The sequence below is a fragment of the Malania oleifera genome, chromosome 3 (assembly GCF_029873635.1).
Source record: "Malania oleifera isolate guangnan ecotype guangnan chromosome 3, ASM2987363v1, whole genome shotgun sequence".
Classification (NCBI taxonomy): Eukaryota; Viridiplantae; Streptophyta; class Magnoliopsida; order Santalales; family Ximeniaceae; genus Malania; species Malania oleifera.
Window position 1 is genome coordinate 100,449,626 of NC_080419.1, and position 23,751 is coordinate 100,473,376.

The following is a 23,751-nucleotide window of genomic DNA, read 5'->3' on the forward strand; positions in this document are numbered from 1 at the left end:
AGCGTGTTTGGTTTCGAGTAATTCTGGGATGGGTGATCTTTTGGGAAATTTTCTCAGGAAGTGTGTGAGTGAGGATAAAACACACTGAAAATGACACATGTTGGTTTGTGAAGCCAGTTATTAATCTGATAAGGCCCGTCCCCTATTGTCTGGTCTAGGTGGAGCAGGAAAGATGCAGTGCTCCCTGATAGAACCAGGTTGGGACATTACATAGTTCACATAATTACTACTCGTTGATTGGTCTCTATACTAATCATAAGGTCAAGGAACCAATAATCTTGCTTTATATTTACTAGAGTTGGGATCGAGAGTTCAGTTACATGAGCGAAAAGTACTACCACCCCCTACACCCCGTTCTACGAGCGTTACCTAATTAATTAGGAATTATCCCTAAGTTAAATCTAATGATTTAAATTATCTCCTTAATAAAAATAAAAAAATTTTTAAAATTTTAAAAGAAAATGTAATATAAGGTGCAATTTAGGAATGCTCCCTTACTTGGACTAAGGAAAGGATATCAAATACTTGAATACAATACATAAAAACCTCATAATGTTGGAGATATAAATTGAAAAATTAATTGTAAGTACACTAAGTCTCAAACAAAAATATCAAATATGGCACAAGATTTTTGGTTTTTCTCTTTTCAAAACAAAATAACTAAGTTGAGAGATTTTAGAGAGATTACAAGTAAAAAGTTTACGCAATATGTTAACAATTGCCTCTTCTATGTTTTTGTAACTTTAAAGGGATTATAGATAGACTTTTAGGGGTTAAATATGTACATTTTAACTAGTTAGAATGTATCAAGTGCTTTGATTGGTCAACTTACTCGAGGACCCATCAACCAATCAACTAGTTGTTAAGGACCATTTAACTTTTCTATTAGAATTGATCAACCATCAAGAGGATCAATTGTCCTATTTAACACTTTACATGAGAAAACCCTTTTCTTACCTCAATTAATTTTTTTTAAACCTAAATGCTTTCAATATATTTAGGGCTTGAAATAAGGTTTCTTTGTGTCACATGATGATTACTATGCCTGAGATTTAAACATTTATAATAAGATATAAAGGATAAAAGCAATTAAGTAAATAAAAAAAAAAAAAAACTTCAATCTTCAAGTTATTATTTGGTTTACTCAAAATACACATCTCAAACTTAGTCTAAATAATTTATTATAAAAATTGAGTTAATGAAATTTTAATGATGAAAACTTTCAAATAAAAATTAAAGTACTTTCCATGAACCGATGTATATAAATATTTAAAAACCAATATCAACAAAGTTTTTTCAAATTTTTTATAATATTCATTTATGAACATAATGCATTTTTCAAATTCCATTAACAAAATCATTTGCATTCATGTTTAATCAAAACTTACAAAATTGTATTCAATAATAGATTCTTACATTGTCCACATATTTCTCATACTTAGGAATATTTCCCATATTCAAAATGTTTCCCCCTTGCCCTTTGTCATCATCAAAAGGAATTTGAGAGGAAGAAAAGAACAATTAAATCATTCGACATTTTCAATTGTCTTATTATTCTTGTTAGGATAGGAAGAGCCTATGGGTGGGCTTGATATACATGGGTGAATACCAACTTGACCCAAAAGCTTAAACCTATTGGGTCTTGGGCCCAATCATGTATATAAGCACCCATTATCCATTCTAATTTTTCAATGTGGGACAAGCTCACAAGTAGAATTCTCAACAATCTACCCCTCACTTGTGAGTTCTAACAGCTTTTCCTTGAATGAAAACCATCTCCTTTATGGGAGTAAGCTCAATTCCCTAACAGTTGCTTAAGTGAGCATTACCACTGGCGCCTTACATGCCTCGGATTGCATTCCACGTCCCATGTCTTGACCCTATTTGGATCCATCCCAGGCCTAGATGATCCTTATTGGCATCGGTCACACACTTGGTCCTCCAACTGTTAGCACGTTAAGAGAATTAGCTTCACGTCTCGACTTTTACGATGTTGCTAACCTAGAGTTATGAACCGTCGACTCTAATACTACATGTTAGGACCGAAAGAGCCTATAGTGGGCTTGATACACATGGGTGAACTCCAACTTGACCCAAAAGCTTAAGTCTATTGGGTCTTGAGCCCAATCATGTATATAAGCACCCATTATCTACTCTAATTTTTCAATATGGGACAAGCTCACAAGTGGAATTCTCAACAATTCTCAATATTCAAAAATGTTTCATCAAATTTCAATATCATTAACATGATTTTTAAAGTCCATATAACATCAACATCTTAAACTAATTTAATAAATCTCATAAGATAATAATGATTGGGAAAGGATAAATTTAAAAATAATCATGCCAACATACATCCATCAGTTACTAATTGAATTCTTGCAAACAACAATTTAATGTCATATGATAAACATTCAATAAATTCCCTCATCAAGGGTAAAATCTTAGATTGACAATAAATCCAGTTTAAACAAACTTGCATTGTTCTAATTCCAAACTTTAACAAGGTTGGCTACATAAACCCAACAATTTGTTTCAACCAATGTATATTTCAATTAAGTTTCAAAACTTGTTTCCTTCAATTTTGATTCAGTTCTTGCAAAGCTATTACTAGTTTTCATCAAATACTAACAAGAAGAAAGTCCATGGATTCAATTTGAAAGAGAAAGGTCAAGAAAAAAAAAAAATTTCCTTCATCCAGACACATCAATCTCAAAAACCATTTGCACCTTGGGGATTATTCCATTAACCAAAATATTTCTCAAAAGTCTGGAAGTGGTATGCATGCTTTAATTTCTCATTCTACTAAACCACAGTCAAGAATCATTATTTACAATAAACACATTGATCAACCAACCTATCTAAGAAAATAATATACACATTTATTCTTTTTTAGGCATACGAATTACTTGATTTTAATCTTTGTTTACCATTTTGTAAACATTAGTGACAAAAAAAATCACAAGATATCCTTTTTCACGTAATGAACTAATGCTAAGCAAGTTAAGTTTTTAATCTTTTAAACATCTTTAACATAACCGAGAAGCTTAACCAATGTTACCTATTTCAATGATGATGTATTTATACAATCTTTAAAGATAACACTCACTTCATCTATTTTGAATCTTAAGTATCCACTTTCCAAGATTAATTATATGAAGTGACTCAGTGACTCAACTAAGCTCGACTGGTTGGCTGAGCTCGACTCAACTTGGCCTAGTTGGCTCGATCGTGGCTGACCGACGTCGCTTAACCTGGTTGAAGCTACTTTTTGGCTTTGCTTAGTTTTAGGTGGATGTAATTTCATTCGAGTTTTTCCTCAGACTCTTTTTATTTTTTTCTAAGGTTGGGGAGTAGGGGACAAATACTGATAGTGACTAATAATAGACTATGGGAAGACAAAGGGCCAGCGGCATCTTGTGGTGTAAATATGGGTAATAAAGGACTCGTAACTCTTGAATAATGGGGGTACCTCCAAGTGTTGAATGCTAAAAGAGTCTCACTATAAAAGAGGACTTGGAGGGAAAAATTAGATATCTCACAAGAATACATCTTTACACTATTGTCATACTTCATCTTTAGCCGTTTTGACTTAAATATTGGAGGGATCCCTCAAAGTACACCTAAGCCTTCCAAGTTTTGTCTACTTTCTTTTTAAAAAATTAAGGCTGTAGATCAACCTCACTAATAATTTTGACAACAAACCTTATTTTTCTTATGCAAATTCTATATGTTACGACGAACACTATTTAGCTAGGAGATTTGACAACACCAAAATGCTCAAGCCTTGGAGCTTAGTCTAGCTTCCATCATAAACATGTTGATCAAATCAAACCTACTTCATTTAAAAATCTCCAGTCCTGCGTTAATTAAACTGTTGGATGTTTGTGTGTTCCTTACAGTACTTACAAGGACAATCTCATTAAAAAATTTATTAATTATTCATGTGTTATGCACATGATGCTAATATTGACTTTAACAGTGTTGTATTGATTAAAAATGGTCTTTTGTCACTAAAAAAAAACAAAAGAAAGTTCAAAGTATTGCATTCTTCTAATTAAAATATATCATCAAATTATATTTGTCAAAAAGGAGGCTTCTCCTTGACATTTAAATATGACGCTTCATCTCGTTTAAGCAATGTTTTGTGCTCTTTGAGAACGATATCTGATTTATGAAAAAAATTAGAGAAAAGAAGACAATGTAGGGACTAGAGAGTCAAATTCATTATTAAAATAAATATATTAGACCATACAAATCAACTAATGAAAGAGTATAATGTCATCATAGTTAAATGCTTGGCATTTTTTGAATGCCTAGAAAAATTTTCATCCTCACCTGATTCAGTACATCTCAAGGGAATTTAATGTCTTCTAACCTTTAAATTAAAATTTCACCACAGGATATTATAGGTGTATTGAAAAGAGTTTATGCTCTTAGAAACCTCCCTGATCCCTGACCTGACCACACACCAAAGAAGGAAAATACATTACAACAATGGCAAACATAGAATCAACATTGTCTTCTTGGACTGATATAGGAACCCACATGCATTAATGGTAACATTAGTTTTTTGAGAACCAAGCTGAAAAAAGAACTGGGGAAGAGGAAGATCACATCAAGGGCCAAAGAGACAAGAAATTATTCGAAAGAAAATATCCAGGAAAACTAAAATACATCCACAAACCATGTAAACAAAACTTGGTTCAGAGAGGCACAAAAGGGTATACTTTTGTCCAATTCCACCAATTTGTATACTTCTGTTCCAATTCCATGTATTTACATGTGCATTCTTCATCAATTTATTGCAGTTGTTTAGAGAAAAAAATTCATTGCTATAGAGGGCAAAGAACTGTCGCAGTATTCCACAGCATGAATATAGCATCTGTACAAGAAACTTCGGTAGAACTTTTCATTGTTTGCACTAAAACAACTGCGTCAACAACAGCTCTGGTAATGCTTCGGGGCAAAAACTGATTCACTTGGGATTCAATTTCTACTCACTACCCATTCATTCTGTGGGGACTGCAATAAGAAAACCAATATTCAGAAACTCAGCCAACTTAGAGAGTTCACAAGCAGCACTTGAAAATGCCAGATTGCTGGAGGCATCTTGAGGAGTAAACACCAATGCAGCCAGAAACTGTTGCTTCTAAAGAAGCATAAATGAATCATGGGAATGGCCAATGTTGGGTGGCATGTAGCAACATGTGTACTGCTTGAGCAAAGCTATGAGCTCCATGGAATTTCTTGCTAGCGTACCAAAAACTCACCAAACTATGCATATTGGAAAGGATTTTGTCAAATCCACAACGATCATCCAAGTGACTTATCACATGTATTGAGCCAGCCATTGTTTACACAGGTCAAGCACGGGGAGTGCATTTGCATGCAATGCCTGCAAAGAAATTGGTAGAGGAACTACATAAGTATTTTCTGTGGCTGATATCAACAAAAGCCAAGTCACATGACATATCATTGCATGCACAACAGCTGATTGAATAGTCTATTTACTAATTACACTCATAAAATATTTGCAATTATGTATTTTTTAAATTTAAAACTGTTAAGGCCTGATATACGTCGTAGGCCCACAACCTAATAGCTCTTAAGCTTTTGGTGAAGTGGTTGTCTAACATGGTATCAGAGCTGGTTATGAGGAGGCCTTGGATTCTAGTCTTGTCCCACATCTAAGTTTGTGTAAAAAAAAATTATTGCATCCCCAATATGGGTGTTATGTACTGTTTGTTTATCACTACTCCATGTGCTGTTGGGCTGCACGTGCGAGGGAGTGTTAACGCCTGATATTCATCATTGACCCACAAACTAATAGCTTAAACTTCTAGGTGAAGTGGTTGTTTAACAAAAACCATATCAAGACCAATTAACTAAGATTGACACAATTCAATAAAGATTTTATCTCAACTTTTTCTTTTTTAATTTTATAAACCTGGAATGGATGCTGCGGTCTGCATGATGGTTTTGAGAAGCCAAACTAATTGCCGGTAGCATCAGTTTGTTTCCTTAGCTAGCCTTCTATGCTTTTCTGGATCCAAGGAAAGATGTTTAAAACCTTGGCTTACATATGATGTTGCAGCAAGTCTAGGGGACATGCAATGATATTTTCCTCAATTGAAAAAGAAGAATGTTATTGATAGAGAGAATCTATAAAACAGGATATTAAGAAATCCTCCTAATAGGAACACAAAAATAAAATAGAATACAAAACAGCAAATTAATCATGCTGAACATTAGACAATCCCTGGAAACAAGCAGCAACAACTCCCCATAATAACCCTCTCACTACCCACCATAAATACCTCGCACAAACCCTTGTTCAACTGCCCTATTAATTCTACTCAAATCCTCAAACAGCCTACTACTAAGACACACAAGAATGGGGCACAATGGGTTTCCTTGCCTAACATCCCTCGAAGCCCTAAATCACAATTTAGGCTCCCTATTAATAATATTATAAAACGAAGCATTAGACAAACAACCCCTCACCCATGTACTCCACCTACAATCAAGAACTTTCCTCTCCAAAACCCTATTTAAAAACTTCCAACTAACTCTATCCTAAGCCTTTTCAAAATTCAATTTGAACACAAATACCCCTCCCTTTACTCCTCACATCCTCCACAACCTTGTTAGCCAGTAGTATTCAGAATCTGCCTTACCCCCAATGCATTTTGGGCCTGAGAAATCGAATATCCGATTTCTAAACTCAGCTTTATTGGCATGCAACTTCGCAATAATATTATACACACAAGTAATGAGACTAATAGAATGAAAATCAGCAACATTAACAGATCTACACTTCTTAGGCAACAAAGTGATTAAGTCAAGCCAATAATCTTACCCAAGGTCTTAAATTTTGATTTCGACTCAAATTTTGAAGCTCTAAAAGTACACAAGAAATTAGTAGTAAAGTATGGAATTCTTTGTGAAACTTTGGACATGGTTAAAGAACATAATAATGTAAGTTTTAGGACTAATATATTACAAGTTAAATACATCTATGTTGTGTATGAGGCGGAAAAGTTGTAATATAGTATGTGTATCAAACATATTTGTAAGATAATGTATAGTAAACATATTCAGCTAATACAAATGAAAATCATAAATCATTTAAATATTATTTATTATACAAATAATGATGATTTAGACATAAATGGTAAAATAAAATGCTGCAGTAAATTTATTTTTTCATATAATTTCAAAAACATTTGTAATAACATTTTGTTTCGATAAAATAAAAAAAATAAATTAAGAGAGATATTTCACTTCACTCCTAAATCTCTTATTTGAATTCAGAGGAAAATTTCATTGTATAGTTAAAATTTAGACAAGTTTTGCTAAAATTTTGAGATTTCGATAATGTTCGGGATGATTCGTTGAGATTTTGACAGAAATTTTCAAGACAAAAATCAACTGCCATTTCAATTTCAAGGGTGACAGAAACCAAAAATTTTGACAAAAATTTCGACAATTTCGTGGAAATTTAAGGCCACGCTCTTACCCAAAACTCTGTTAAAGAAAAACTCCTTGAAATCTTCATTAAATCCACCTTAACCACATCCCAACAATCCTTTAGAGGGGGAAAAAAAAAAGCCATACTAAAACCATCATAACCCAGAGCCTTATTCCTATTCAATCCCAAACACCTACCTAACCTCATTTTCTTCGTCTCCCTCCATTTCTTGAATATCTTGAATCATTTTTCTTGTTAATCCTAGATTCCCTTCTCTGGTTCCCAAACGGCTCCTCTTGGTTCAACTTCAAGCAGGAATGTAAGCTTCTTCTCCTGAACTAGATTGGATCAAAAACAATTATTGAATGAGGTATTCAACTTAGGGATGAATCAACAAAGGAATCTTTATTGGTTCTACCTCCTATTTTTTATGAAGCCTGAAGAGCATGAATCTTTTTATCGAAGGATCAAGGATCTGAAAAAAACAGGTGCAGATCTCCTATGGGAATGATTTGGAAGATCCAAAACCATAAATAGTGGCATTTGCTAGCAACAACATACTGGAGCCAATCAGTCAATATAGATTCATCCAAAATCGAACTCAAATCCAATATAGCACCTATGGGTCCATAAGAAATGTATTGAATCAATTTTTTTTAGTGAATAGATTTGATTGCAATTTCAAATATGGAATTCAAAGGGATCCAATAGGAAATTATATTCTGAATCATAGAGTTTAATGAAATATACGATCAACCAACATTTCTTGAATTTGGAAAAGAGTAAGACGAAATGGTTCAATCCTCTGTTATTTTAATTTCTCGACTTGAGATTCATGAATCGAGAACCTAATGCATACAAATATAAATGGTCCAATGGGAGCAAGAACTTCTAGGAACATTTGGAGCATTTCATTTTTGAGTAAAAGAGTCACTTTCAAGTAGTGCTTGATCAGTTATGTATTAATCAATATTTGATTGACTAGTCTGGGTTATTGACAAAAGAGATATGTATGTCACTTCATATTTTTTTGTCCTCCTTCTAATGTTGGACAAGAAGCAAAACCTTGGGAAGATCCTTGTTGGAGAATAATTAAGAAGAGTTGGGTCAAATTATTGTTGGGTTTAGTTAGCAGTTTACTACGTGTTTAGTTTAATTAGTAGAAGATATTGTGCATTTGGGGGCTTGTTTGTAATAATGTAGGGGTGGGCTTGTAATTCATGTCATTCTAGGGATATATATGTAATTTCACATGAAGAGGCTTTATTATAAATAGTGTGTGAAAGCCATGTTGTAGCAGTCGTTGAATTTGAACGTGAGAAACGAATGTGAGTTTCCCCTTGTATCTCCTCTCTCCTCCCTTCCCTTTCCCCTTCCACTCGTTGATTTCGTCTAATCTCTCCCATGGCAGCAGAACCTTGATGCTGCCCCTGCATCATTTAGTTGATGTAGGACAAGAGGCAAAACCTTGGGAAAATCATTGCTAGAGAATAATTAAGAAGCGTTGGGTGAAGGAATTTTTGGGTTTGATTAGTACTAATTATGTGTTTAGTTTAATTAATAGAGTATTATGTGCATTTGGGGCTCTTTTTTGTAATTTCAAATGAAGAGGCTTTCTTATAAATAGTGTGCGAAAGCCATGTTGTCGCAGTTCATGTTGAATTTGAGTTGAGAAGTGAACGTGAGTTTCCCCTTGTATCTCCACTCTCCTCCTTCCTCCTTCCTTCCCCTTCCTCTTTTCAATTTCTTCTAATCTCTCCCATGGCTGCAGAACCTTGATGCTGCCCCTGCATCACTTTCTTATTGGATGATCATGATACTTTCCAAAAAAGGAAATCTCAAGATTGACCCCTCATTGCATAGATAGCCGACCCAGCCCTTTAAGCCCGAACTCATACTTTCTAGTTCAAGCCATCTCGCCCTTCCACAGACCAGATTTTATGTTCATTCTTCTTGGGCTCAACCAACACCCTTAACAAATGTTTTGTAGCCCATGGCTTATACACATTCCAAAAAAGCCCAATATTTGAAGGTTCAAATCTTCTATAGTTTAAATTCCCTCCATATCACCCTTGTCAATGATCCTCCCCTTCAATCTGAACCACTCCCCTGATATTTCCCCAGAAATCTCACTCCATCACAACCAACAAATCTGATTGTACCCCTGCCAGAATTCTTGATTTCCTTCACTGGAGTTTAACACAAAGCATTGCCATTGTACACTTTCACCCTTCCTCACAGCTGCTGATATTCCTTGAGCCACAACCCTGAAAAAAGAGGCACTGCCCTTGATTTCTCCTCACCTTCTCTCAGCACTTTCGGAGAATTCCACCAACCTGCCACTTCACTTCCTCCTGGTATTCTAACGGAATTATTAATTCCTCTTTCCTTCACTTTGTCTAGACAGAAGAAATGACACCCATTGTTGAACAGCAATTGAACACTGAAAAAACCTCCTTCATTCCTTAACATTGTTTCCCTTGAACCCTTTTCTAATTGACAATGTCCTGACCAGAACTCATTCATTGAGTTAAGCAGCTATTGAAGTTCCTTTACAAGAAACAAGTGTCTCAGCGAAATCTGATAAACGAACAGAACCATCTTGTAGAGAAACCAAATTTAAGACCTTCCTTTCAGCTCTAAAATAAGTGTGAAAACCCATATTTTAATAGAAATGAAAGACTTGCATGGCTCCCTGCCCATGGCACCACAATCAAGAACATTCTTGAAGGTTTACTGGTTTAACCTGAGAAACTTCGAGTACTATGCTTCAGTCACTCTCATCTCACTTCATCCTGTAGAGAACTACTGAAATGAAAAATGCAAAGCATTTCTATAAACTCAATGGGAAATGAAGACTGCTTCCTAGAATCCATGGTGGTTTCTGGTTCATGTCATGCATACTTCTATCACATGCACCTCTCGTACATGCAGAATACTGTTCAAACCACCATTAGAACATGATTTCAAAATATAGCAATTAATCGTATGACATGTTTCAAAATCTGGGCATGCAAAGATAATTGCTGTAGGATCAGAAGTTGCCATGGTCCAGGAGAAAACATGGACGGGGACAATGGAAACAAGGAAACAAAAATGGAGAAACAAATTGTGTAAGAAGAAAGTTCGGGCAAAGGATCATAACCAAACAAAATATAAATTGTAAACAATCACAACTGAAAGTAGTTTCCCCTATAAGTCACTAGTACGTTTCAGCTGATTTTCAAATGATTATTACAACACAGATTCCCAGGAGTTCACTAACAGCATTGAGCATGTTAATAAATTAATAGTTTATAGATTCCTGGAATCAAAACTAGTGAGGGGGAGGAAAAACCTGGTGTGCAACATATTGAACATCAGCCACACTTCCACTTCTTGAAGCAATTTGGAAGGCGCTCTTTAGACGACCACAAACAACACAAGCAAGAACCTTTCTGCACACACGATATGAACAATAATTAGGCATATGATGATTCATAAAACCAAAATGGATAAGTGAATTAAAAAGCATAAGAATTTTCAAATATTGAAAGCTAAATAACATTGCTAGTAGTATTATGCCACAAAGTTAATCAGACACGCTCACAAAAATTATTTGTCACATGTTAATTGAAATTGGAAGTTTTGTAATACAAAAAAAAGAATAAGAGATCCTCAACAAAAAAAAAAAAAAGATAAATCAACAATCAAACTAACAAAGCTAGCCAATCCCGTTGGATGTCAAAGAACCTCATTCCTTTCAAGCAACTGTTACCAGCACCAAAGCAATGCTAACTAATGGATCTTATCCCATAACAAAGAGAGACTCAATCTTTTCCCCACAAATATTTGTGCATTTTGTTCCAGCCATAATCCCCACATCCTTGCGAAAACTGCACATGCACAAAGTATCAGCATCTTTGCATTTGCCAAAACTAGAAAAGGAAATGATAAAAAAATCATCCACCAAATTCCAGGCAAGCGCAATTTTCTCCCAATAGAGAAAAAAGCTTGTTCCTCGTCTTCCAAGAAAAATCACAGTGCAAAAACAGATGAGAAGCTGTTTCTAAACTGTCAAAACAAAATGAGCACGCATTAGGAGAAAGTGTCTTCAAAGGTCTCTTACTTTGCAACAGATTGTTGGTGTTAACTACATTAAGAACAACCAACCAAATAAAGTCTTAATTTTTGAAAGAACTTTGGCCTTCCATATAATTTTATGGAGCCGAAAGAGATTTCAGCTCTGGTCAAAAGATCAAAGAAAGATTTGCAAGAATAAACCCTTGAAGAATCTAAAGACTAAGAATGACTATCCGCCCAAAGGAAGGACAACAGTTTAACAACATCAACAAAGACGAAAGCTTCTAAATTTCCCTATCATTTAGGGTTCTACGAAAGTGGAAGTTCCAAGAAGGCATATGAAACCAATAAAGAAGAAATAACATCCTTATGCCCCGAAGTGAAGCAGTAAAGGTGAGGAAAAGAAATGGACAAAGCAGCATTACCCACCTAGATACCTTCCCAAAATGCGAATTCAAGAACCATTAGCCAAAACAAAATTAGTGTGAGGGAGTGAGGGGAGGTATAGGAGAGATAGACCTACATGGACTTTCCTAAGAACATCTAAATCCCAAATTAGCATCCCACCATTTACAAGCAAACCAAATTTACTTTTAAAGACTCCATGCCAAAGAGAGGACCCTAAGGTAGTGTTTGCGAGCATGAATTTTGAACTTTGGATTTGGATAAATTTCAATACAATTTTATACTACATCTTATCCAAATCCAACACAACTCCAAATTTAAGGTTTCTCCAAACATAGGGTAAGGGAACTGCAAAGCCATTTAGCCATAAGAGTGGTGCTTTTAGATACCAACTTTCCAAGATCCAAACACCCATGTGATTTAAACCTGCACACAAATAGCCAAATTTTCTCTCTCCTCTCCAACCCCAAAACAAAGAAAGCCTCTTATAATTGTCTCAAGCTTATTAACTATTCCCAGCAGAATCCTAATAATGGACAAATAGCATGAACGGATGCTAGCAAGACAAGCTTGAACAAAAGTGTCAAAGCTTGATATATATTGTTGGCCCACAACTTAACGGCTTAAGCTTTTAGGTAAAGTGGTTTCCTAACATGGTATTAGAGCTTGTTACCAGGAGGTCTTGGGTTCTAATCTCATTGCCCATGTTTGTTGCGTGTTGTTTAAAAAATTATTGCATTCCCTGTAATCGGTGTTATTTATCACGTATTTATCTCTCCATGTGCTATTGGGCAGCATGTGGGGGGGAGTGTTAAAGCTTTATATACATTGTTGGCTCACAACTTAATGTATATCAAGTCATAGCAAGAGTAAAACTAAGAAACATCCCAAACAGACCTAGCTTAGAAGTAATGCTAACTCAACCAAAAGCTGACTTTTGATTAGACAGTCAAGCCTTTTTTAAGAAGCTTGGAAATATTCTAAAATGATTTAAGATCTAAAAACTAACTTGAACAGTTGAACCCAACCAACCTATTTCCAAGTTGCGTTAAGGGTATGACTGTAATAGAGCCAATCAGAAGATTTCAGGCAGGTTTCAAGGTTTCACGCTTGGCAAGCTTGGTGTGCTCTCACTTAACCACCTCGAATTTTTAGAACTTCAATTTTTTTTCTTTTAACTATAAGCAGTTTCAGCTAACCAGAAGCAGTTTCATCTTGATCCAGAATTTTTGCTGGATATAAATGCATCTCACAGTTGACACAGTTTCAATGTGCTTCTGCAAAAATACTAGAAGCACCTACAGCATCAAAGGAAAGCATTACCTGTGGCTACTAGTCAACATGTCTATGAGACGGTCAGGGCGCTCTTTGTGTCTGTTAGCATAAACATTTATTGCTGCTCCCAAGACCTACAACATTCAGAAACAAAAAATTTTGAATTTCATTAGACAAAGCATACTTCGTGTAAACCATCGTTTCTATTTCCTGAACTTGCATATGGAGGGAATTGAGGAATCTAAGGAACATATTTTCAGTACAGATCTTCAAAAGGTTTGCACAACCACATAATTTCTGCCAACAGAGTATTAAGAAGATAAAAAAATTATTTCCTGCAAGAGAGACATGAGTTCCACTGGGAAAAATCACTACACAAAATATGAAGCACTACAACAGGTTCGTCAAATATCCCTGCTGCAATTCTTAACTCATCAGTCTGAACAACCACAAAGACACACACACACACACACACACACATATGGAGTCCCTAATAGATGGGATGTTCAAATATTTTGAGTGGGTAGTTCAAAAATTTCGATCCAGGTCCCCTAAGGGACAGCCTATGGTTTAAGCAAGAGATTTCCATGTAGGAATTCCCAGGTTCAAATCACTGGGATGAGATGGGGGTTATGGGAACGTGAATCAGCTGCCCTTAGTATACCTGGAAAAATGGATAGACATCCTAATCCAAACCAAATTTGGTCTGCCTAAACTAATTCATATCTAATTTGCTTGTTAAATGAGTCAAATATGGTTTTAAAAAAACTCAACTGATGTTAATCAGGTCGGCTCAGTTATATTCATCAGATATTTGACAATCTGTTTAGAAAAGGGTTTTATCCTATATATTGTTTACATTTTACCCACTACCCAACCAGCCCAATTTCCAAACCCATCTGTGGCCATGCAATGCAAGACTGCGAAGGGGTCCATAGTTAGAGACCCAAACTGCCGACCCTAGTGGCCAGACCCCATGAGCCAACCATAATACCCAATTGTACAGCCTTTGAGGTCCTTACTGACTTATTTGAATTAGTGAAACTCCCTTTCCCTTGGCCACTAGCAGCAAAAAAGCTAAAACACATCATACCTTAAAATTCATCCTTCATCTTTCCTCTCTATTTCTTTCCATATCTCCATAATCCATAATTCCCAGTTCTCACTTCCCAGAAAGCAATTCCAATACTTCCATTACACCGCTTACGCTACAGTAGTTCAGCAAGTCACCAATAGGACGGGAAAACTGAACAATCTGGGTGCACAATCCCAACTCCTGCAGTGAAGCAGCACATCCCACATGATCAACCATTCATGTTCATGCACTTGATTTTTTTCTTGATTCTAGTATGTTCGGACATTGAACTTAAATCATCCATTCAATTGGTTGCTGAATGTTTTGCAATTTACCAAATTGTAAATCAAGACACAACTTCAGTTATTGCATTATGAAATGAATTACTGATCAAGTCATTAAAAAAAACTATTGTTGAAAATGGAGGACTATCTGCTATCTGCCATGATTATCCAGTCCAAACCACCATCAATCAGTCATTTAATTGAGTTGAATATAGATTGTCATTTGTTCATCCAATTATCCACCTAATCTGCCATGGATTATCTGATCCGATCTGCTTTGCCAGGTCTAGCCCCTAGTCTAGTCCAAGGCCCTGGGGCCTCCCAATGAACAGGAGAGGAAAATTTAAACTCGGTTTCAACTCAAAGGAGAGTTTTCTGAAGTTCCAAGAAAATAATCAGCAATCAGATCCCCATTAGAAATTTGTGAAAACAAAATACAGGAAATGAATCAAAATGTTATCATGCATTCTTGTTTGTGAATGATGCTACCTCAGCATTTCCAAGTATTTTAAAACATATTTACAGCATATTCACCTTGTTTCCTAATCATTTCAACCTTTGGGTGACTAAAACACTCTAAACCTTGAAACCATCTATTTCTCATCCCTCTACTAGAAAAACCGGTATCTCATGTTTACAAGCATTTTAAACAGTATTTCACAATGTTTCTTAGTCATTGGTGCCTTTGGGGGACTAACCCTCCAAAACCATAGATTGTGTATTCCTCATCTCTTCACAAGTACGCACTACATTCAGAATATTTGAAGTCAAATTACCTGGTCCCAATCATCATCATCAATTGTTCCTTTAATGTTTCTAAAGAACTCTGTCAATTGACCACCCCTTTTTCTCTCAGCAAGTGATGCAGCAACACCAGCATAAATATGAACAGCTGCAAATAAAGAGTAAGAAATTAAAATATCAGTTACATGCCACTCCAAAGTTAGGTTATGAGAAAGAAACAAGAAAGAAACAATTATATCATAATATGACTAATACCAGGAAGGTTGAATTGGTAGATCACTTGGAAAGCCAAATCAAAATTTTTTTCAGCAAGAGTCTCTGCAATCTTACACCTCCTTCTGAACACAACAAAAACATGAAGCAAAAGTGTGATGCATTTAATATAAACATCTTCAATGGTACATGAAGTATCTACTAAAAAAAAAAACTATTTAAAAAGGAAGAAGACACTATTTGAAGGCATGGGACACAGTAAGGAAACACTATCTGAAAGAGCGATACATCAAAGCAAGCATTTTGTTGACATTGAAGCTACCCTTCAAGCAGGAGCACATCAAGGATTTTTTTCACTGGTGGCAAATACACAAGCTCAACTTATAAGCTTACTTTAGATTAAGTAGGAAAGCAGGACTGAAAAAAGTGAATTAGATTATTTTTCTTTTCCTGGTGTCTTTTTCTTGGTGGTGCTGCAACAAAATCAAGTGAAAGACAAGAAAGATCACGAACTGTCTGTATTAATATGAAGTTGGATGGCTCTAAAAGACCTTAATAGACAATGTCTCATTGTCATTTTATACATTATTATAGGTGTCCTAACTCCTAAGGGATTAAATATACAAAGAGATTTGGAAAAGCTCTGTAGGAAATCAACAAAAAAATTAGACGACAAATAGGATAAATTACAAATCCCCATGCTGCCCCCCAACCCCACCAAGGTACTCCGGTGAGTGACAATTGCCCCTCCACTAAAATAGTGAACAGAAATATATAATTTCTTCCCACACAAGGTAAGAGATACTTTATTAGTTAAGGGAAATATAGGATATACGAAAAAGCTCCTAAAAGGAGCAAAACCCAGCCTCTAAGCAGTCAAAAACAATGAGTTACGGCTCTACAAGATGGCAAGATAACATAGAACAGAAATTGAACCTGAATACCATGAAGTGGATTAACTCAAGACATATCTAAATATTATTATTAGTTCATTTTTTACTAAGGCCATTGCTAGCTTCACTCCCAAGCTCACACCACAGCAATTGAGTATCCTCCAACCACGTCTCTCCCCGAATGTGCTTAAGATGAGGAGCTTAGCCTAGAAATGGGTTCTGCAAAAGATCAGTGTTCAGGTGAACAATGTGGTAATACATCTTGAAGCAAACTATCCCAGTCAATAGACTTCCTCCCACACCAATTCTAGAAGTTCTACACCCACAACTGCTACAAAATTTGAGACAAACTAAATTTAACTATTTAGGACTTACAAAGTGGGTAACTGTTGGTCTGAAAATCTTATGGCCCCTGGCTGAGTGTGATCATAGACTACATGCCTTTTTTTTTTTTTTGACTTCTCTTTCTCTGCACACAGACCTCACACATATGTATCAAAATTAGGTGTTCTTGATAATAAATGACCACTTGTTTATTTTTTCATTTATTTGATACTGGATTTGGAGAGCCTTGAATTGGGATTCCATTTCTCTTTTTTTAATAATAACCTGGTCCTGACCAGAACTATGGAGGAAAAAGGAAAATATTCATTGATTGATTGATTTTTTATTATTTATTTATTTATTATTATTATTCGGATAGAAGAAAGGAGCATAAGAAATCCTCCTTATAAGAGATGACAACCAAAAGAATATGTTAAAGCTTGATATACATTGTTGGTCCACAACCTAACAGCTTAAGCTTTTAGGTAAAGTGGTAATCTGACTTGGTATCTATCAATTGGAATGAATACCTCTCTTTGTGAGGGTTCTCGTATTATATAGTAAATAGAAACACCAGTTACAAGGCTGAAAATCAGCAATTACAGCCATCTAGGAGACTAAATAAGGCAATTACAATCAGCCTATTAATTACAGAATATCAACTACAATCAGCATACGAATCACAGAATATCTACAGCAATAATATAAAATCATGCCATAGTTAGAGACTAATTATGGCGCTGTATCTGATTGACATCTCCCCTCAAATTGATGTTGGCTGATCCAAAAGCATCAATTCGCCCACAAGAAACTGATGGCGCTGTCGTGTCATAGCCTTCGTGAAGACATCAACTATTTGGAGGTGAGTAGAAACATGAGGCAGAGATATAATCCGAGTGTCCAAGGCTTCTCGAATAAAATGATAGTCTACTTCAATGTGCTTTGTATGCTCATGATAAACAGGATTAGAAGTTATTTGACTGGCACTAGTATTATCGGCATGAAGAGGAGTAGATATTCCACTTCAGCAATAGATCTTGCTACAGTAGTTTGTTTCTTGCTTCGCCAATTAATAAGATTAACTCCCACAAATGTACAATATCCAGTAGTAGACCTTCAGTCATCAACAGATCCAGTTCAATCCGCATCAAAATATCCCACAATTTCACAATTTATATTACATTTATATATCAAACCATTGTCGGCCTTTGAGATATTGCAAATCCTACAAACAGCATCCCAATTTGGATGTTTGAGATTTTCCATGAACTGACTCAGCAGCCCCACTGCAAAAGATATGTTAGGTCTAGTGACCGTTAAGTAGATTGACTTGCCAACCAACTGCCTATTCAACGTTTGTCTTCAAAGTTTGGTTCAAAATCCCTAGACAACTCCACATTGGGATCGATAGGAGTATCAACTGGTTTAGCTCCCAGCAAACCAGTCTTACTTAGCAAGTCCAACATTTAATTTCGCTGAAATAGATTCAACTCTTTCCTACACCATACAATTTCATTACGAAGAAAGTAACATAGAATACCCAAGTCCTTGATTTGAAATTTTGCTTGAAGCCACTGCTTATCATTTGCAATCCCCGAAAGTAACATAGAATACCGAAGTCCTTAATTTGAAATTTTGCTTGAAGCCATTGCTTATCATTTGCAATCCCATTATGGTTCCTTCCAATGATGATGATATCATTAATATAAACTACTGCAAACCAAATGACAAGAGTAGCACTAGATAAAGCCAAACGCAGAAATTGCAACACTAAATTAATCAAACCAGGCTCGAGGGCACAGTTTAAGACCATAAATGGGCTTATGCAACCCGAATACTTTACCATTCCCCCCTCCCCCCCCTTGAGCAACAAACCCAGAAGTTTGCTCCATGTATACCTCTTTCTACAAATCTCTGTAAAAGAAGGCATTCTTCACATAACTGATATAAGGTCGAATCAAAATTAACAACCAATGAGATCAATACATGAACAAAATTTAATCGAGCAACTGGAGAGAGGGTCTCAAGATAATCAATACCATATGTTTGGGTGTACCCCTTGGAAACCAACTGAGCCTTAAGCCATTCAATAGAGCTCTCAGGAAGATATTTGATGGTGTAGACCTAACAACACCTAATCAACTCTTTACCAGGAGGAGGATCAACCAAGTTCCATGTCCCTCAAGTGCTCAAGGCTCCATTTCTACATCCATTGCATGGATAGAAACAGAGGAAATAAACAAGGCAAAAGAACACTTTTTTTCCTCTCCTTTTCTCATTTTCTCCTCTTTTCTTCTCTCATTCTCTTATTATCACCCTCATCTCTAACTCTACAACATGGTATCAATGCTGGTTACGAGGAGGTCCTGGGTTCTAGTCTTGTTGCTTGTGTTTATTGCGTGGTATTTTAAAAAATTATTGTATTCCGTGTAATGGGTGTTATTATCATGTGTTAAACTCTCCACGTGCTGTCGGGCTGCACATGCGGGGGAGTGTTAAAGCTTGATATACATTGTTAATTCACAGCCTAATGCTCAAGCTTTTAGGTAAAATGGTAATCTAACAAATTCCTTCTGATTTTCTAACAAAAAAAAAAGTGTCATCTACAAATCAAACACAAAGGCACCACAACCCCTCACTCTGCACTCGAATCCCCCTCACAAGCCCTTTATCTACAACCCTATAAACCAATATATTCAAGATATCCAACACAAGAATTAACAATAGAAGAGAAAGTGGACCCCCCTAGCCTAAAGCCTCTTGGAGCCCTAAACCATGACTCACACAACCTTTCTTTCTTTCGTCCTCCAAACATCCTCATCTATCTCATTAGCTACTCAAATAACATCCACACATAAAACGACTTTGAGTCTTAGAAATTGTGTCACCTACCACCAAACCGACCTATATTTCGGAACCGTAGTAATAATCTCATACATACTAGTAACTAGACTAATAGGCTGAAATCTGCAACTTTAATAGACCTAGTCTTCTTAGGCATCAAAGTGATAAAAGTAGAATTACTAAAACCCATAAAAATAGAATTCATTAAAAATTGTCATTAAATCCCCCAAGGCATACCCCGGCAATCTTGAAAGAATTCCTGATGAAACCCATCAAAATCGACCACTTTATCCCCTTCCATCTTAAACACAACCGCCTTCACCCCACTTTCCTTAAAAGGATTTTCCATCCAAATTACGTGATCTCTAGAAATAGGACTCCACTCTAAAAAAACCTAAACCATGCAAACCACCTAATCACATTCATTGTTGCATTGATGATTATTAGTACTTAAGATTGTAGGAATGGGAAAAACTGTCAACTCAACTAGCAGAGCCCATGACACGAGCTAAATACTATTTAATTTTAAACAAGATATTATTTTAAAAAATCAGTGAGTTCTTATAGAAGCCTTATTTGTTTTCCTTTTTCTTTTTCTTTTTTTTTTAATACATTGTAGTAAGATTGGAGAGAGATTTAATAGTATAACGATTTAGTTAACAACTTATGAGAGCTGCTTATGCATAGGAAAATTTACAACCAACAAGCGCTGCTAGTTGTCTCCATACTCAGGTTCACCAAGAGCTGCGCATGTGGTTACCAAAAAATGTCAATATCATATGGAACCATGATCCACAGATTTCTAAAATGTTCTAGAACATTATTTAAAATGCAAAATCTAACAAATCAAAAGTTTTTTTATTAGTCAAAGTGGAGCATGGTCACATTACAAATTTCTTGAGTCATTTTACTTCACAAAAGAAAATCTCTTTTAATTAAGAAACACCAGAACATCCTCTCAACACAAGCCATTACACATTTTCCTCGATATATCGATACAAAGATACCCCTAACACCACATTTTAGAAATATGCTGCACTGTGATCCTATTCTCATTCCATGAACTGAAACTTTTATGTTCTATGCAACATTGGCTTTGTGCACATTACATCCACTTCTTGTATCCTTCGTTGTTGTAGTTGTTTTTTTTTTTTTTTTTGGGCAGCATCCATAATATCATATCTTCCTAAAATTTGGTATTCCAACTGTCTTGACAGTGAAAACTTTGCGTACAGTGTTCAGTGACATGCTTACAAGGCCCTAGAAGAAGTCGAAACAATTTGGTTAGCAGTCCTTCAGATGTATTACTTTGGTCCTATAAGCCCTTTCACTTAGGTGTGTTTTACAGACACACACACACACAAGGGATTCAAAGGCCCTAAATGACCTCACAGCAAAATTTGTCATAAAATATATTCGTAAGGATCACACGAACCCCACATGACCATTTTCATTTACATAACTAAATGAAGTCCTCACAGCTGCTCAAAGTGCTACAATTAAGATTAAAACTATAATGGGCTTCTGTCTAACTTTTCTGTTGAAGGGCACAAAGTGTCACGTGTTATTGAGCCCAAGTGTACACAGGGAAGGGGGAGCAGGAGGGTTGGGGGGAGTGCTGAGGGATATATTTAAGCTTTGAAATCAATGCTGATGGTTAGAACTTCTTGCAAAAAGCATAGAAGGTGCTGCTAGGAATCTACTGTTGAAGAACTTGATATTATTGAGGATAACACGAACCTGAAAGTTTCAGGGTCATTTGGATTTCCAAAAAGAGAATATTTCCACTGTGGCCCATCTGTATCGTTAAAGGATCTCACCACATCCACCTACAATAATTAAATAAAGGAAAGTCCAGAGGGAGCATGTGAGACTTTACAAATGAATTTAAAATTGCCACAATGAGAAAACTCAGCTTATCATAAATTTATTAAGTATGCATTCAGTTCACTTCTTTGCATGTTAACCGTCTCTGCAGCTACTCTACTACCAATTACCAAGAATGAAATGTTCAAATTTTAGTTTTCATTTGTGCATATAAAGTATGATAACAGGTAATTGTACAGAAAGCACTCAAAGAGGCACTAAGCAATCACTTAAATTAAAAAGAGAAAATGCCTGTTAATTCTCTCTCTCTCTCTCTCTTATGACCAACTCGATGGTTTTGGTAGTAAAACAATATGATGGAGAGAAACTTCTTGCAAACCATCCAGATTTCAAACCTTTGAACGGAGGGACTATAGGTAGGAGGATTTGTGCATAAGTTGGATATGAATCCAAGGTAGAATCATTGGATTTGGGTTCCAGTGATGACAGAAAAATGTATGAGTGTCAGGGTCTTAGAATTTGATTTCGACTGAAATATCAAGCCTACAAAAATGTGAAAACTTTGATGGACGTTTCAACATCAATGTCAATTTCAATTTTGATTTCAAAAAATGATGGAAATTAATATCAAATCATGGAATTCTATGAAACTACAAATATAACAATGCAAGACTGAACTATCATAAATAAAATGCATTCACAACACATAAGGTGAAATAAAAGTAATATAATAATCAAATTAAACATATTCAATTAATATAAATGAAAACCGTAAATTAGTTAAATATTATTTATCACACAAGTACACATAATTAGATAAATGATTAAATAAAATGTTGTAGCCAATATCTAACTTTAATTTTCCATAATTAGATAAATGAAAAAATAAAATGTCGTAGCCTAATATATAACGTTAATTTTCCATAACATTTCAAACGCTTGAAAGTTATCATTTGTCTCCTTCTTGTAAGAATCTTTATTGTTAATGGAAAGAAGATTAATGGAGAGAGAAATTTCTGTTTGTTCAAATTTCACATTTTAATTTTGAGGAAATGTTAGTTTTATAGTTCAAATTTAGACAAAATTTGGGGAAATTTTGAGATTTCAGTAAATTTTGGATTATTTGTGTAAGTTTAAGACAGAAATTTACAGCTGTTTCTATTTGAGGGTGGTGGAAAGCAGAAATTTCTATGGAAATTTCGACAATTTTGGAGATTTAAGACCATGATGTGGGTTGGATTTGGAGGGTTGGATTTTGGAAGAATGAGTGCTTCAATCAGATAAGGAGTCCTGGGATATTCTGGTATTATTGCCCTGAGACCAAAAATAGGTGTAAGTGTTTAGAGGGGTTCAGAATTCAGATTGAATGGCAGAGGATCTTTCTTATCTCTGCTCCTGAAAACGGCAACAATATGGGGAATTTTTGAAGTTGACAGTGAGAGACAAATTGAGCAGGTCAGATTTGATCATTTGAAGCAAATTTTTGTAGGTGGGATTCAGAATTCAGATTCAATGGTAGAGGATTGTCTTTTTTTTTTATTTATTTTTTATTTTTTTCCGAAACAGCAACAAATCATGGGCAAGATGATATGGAAGGGTTTTAGCACAATGAACTGATGATTTTCAAATGGGCAGGGTGTTTTGAACATTCTGTTGTGAGGTCAATTGTTGGGTTTACAAGGCCCAATGCATTTTAACTGAAGGGTGGGCAATTCAAGTGGTCAGGTGTAAAATTTAAACCCTGCAGATAGGGCGCAAGATTATGAGAAAGCACACTATTTCCAGCATCTACTGTTGGGCAAAAACAAATAATATTATGAGGGCAGCACAACATATAGCCACATTCATGATAAGAGCCTTAAATTATAAAAGATCTTGGTCCTTAAGAGCATGTTTGGCTCAGACCCTGCACAGGTAAATTTCAAGCTTTACACATGGAAAGATCAGGATGGTTATGCCTCTTGTATGGAAAGAAGTTTTACCAGGGGATCTCAATCTACAGGGTTTCAAGAAAGAGCCTTTTCAGTTGAGGGCAATTCAATCCAGGATTGAGATTTGTAAGGTTTTTGAACAGAAAAATTGTCATCCAGAATCGTGCAACAGGAAAAAGTTTAAAAGGAATAGTGATTGAAGATCTCCAGAAAATGTCCTTGTGATTGCAAGTGGTTTGGCAGAGTACAGTGGTAAGCTGCAGATTGCTAAACAAAAGTCGGCTACTGAATCTGGTGAGGTGAGGGCCGAGAGCATATTTGATAACGTTTTTGTGTGATGTATTATTGTTGGATGATAATTTGTGCTTAGTATGGCTATGATTTGGACTCTTCTGAAAAT

The 23,751-nt window shown here is 35.6% G+C and overlaps 1 protein-coding gene across 2 annotated transcripts in view; it reads right to left on the reverse strand.

Annotated features, from left to right (window-relative positions):
- Positions 1 to 4,641: 4,641 nt before the first annotated feature.
- The window catches only part of LOC131151883 (uncharacterized), a 150,314-nt gene continuing 131,204 nt past the window's right edge, over positions 4,642 to 23,751 (reverse strand). Inside the window, exons 31-37 of one of the 2 annotated variants that reach the window (XR_009135793.1) lie at positions 21,334 to 21,422; positions 15,575 to 15,657; positions 15,352 to 15,467; positions 13,265 to 13,350; positions 10,812 to 10,911; positions 5,274 to 5,398; positions 4,642 to 5,025 (exon numbers count right to left, since the gene is read on the reverse strand). Coding sequence is in view for 1 of the 2 variants with exons in the window: in XM_058103345.1 (XP_057959328.1) it covers positions 5,333 to 5,398; positions 10,812 to 10,911; positions 13,265 to 13,350; positions 15,352 to 15,467; positions 15,575 to 15,657; positions 21,334 to 21,422 (540 nt within the window). In the remaining variant the exon portion in view is untranslated. Of the gene's footprint in view, positions 5,399 to 10,811; positions 10,912 to 13,264; positions 13,351 to 15,351; positions 15,468 to 15,574; positions 15,658 to 21,333; positions 21,423 to 23,751 lie in introns of both variants that reach the window. The other variant, XM_058103345.1, reaches the window with a different exon arrangement.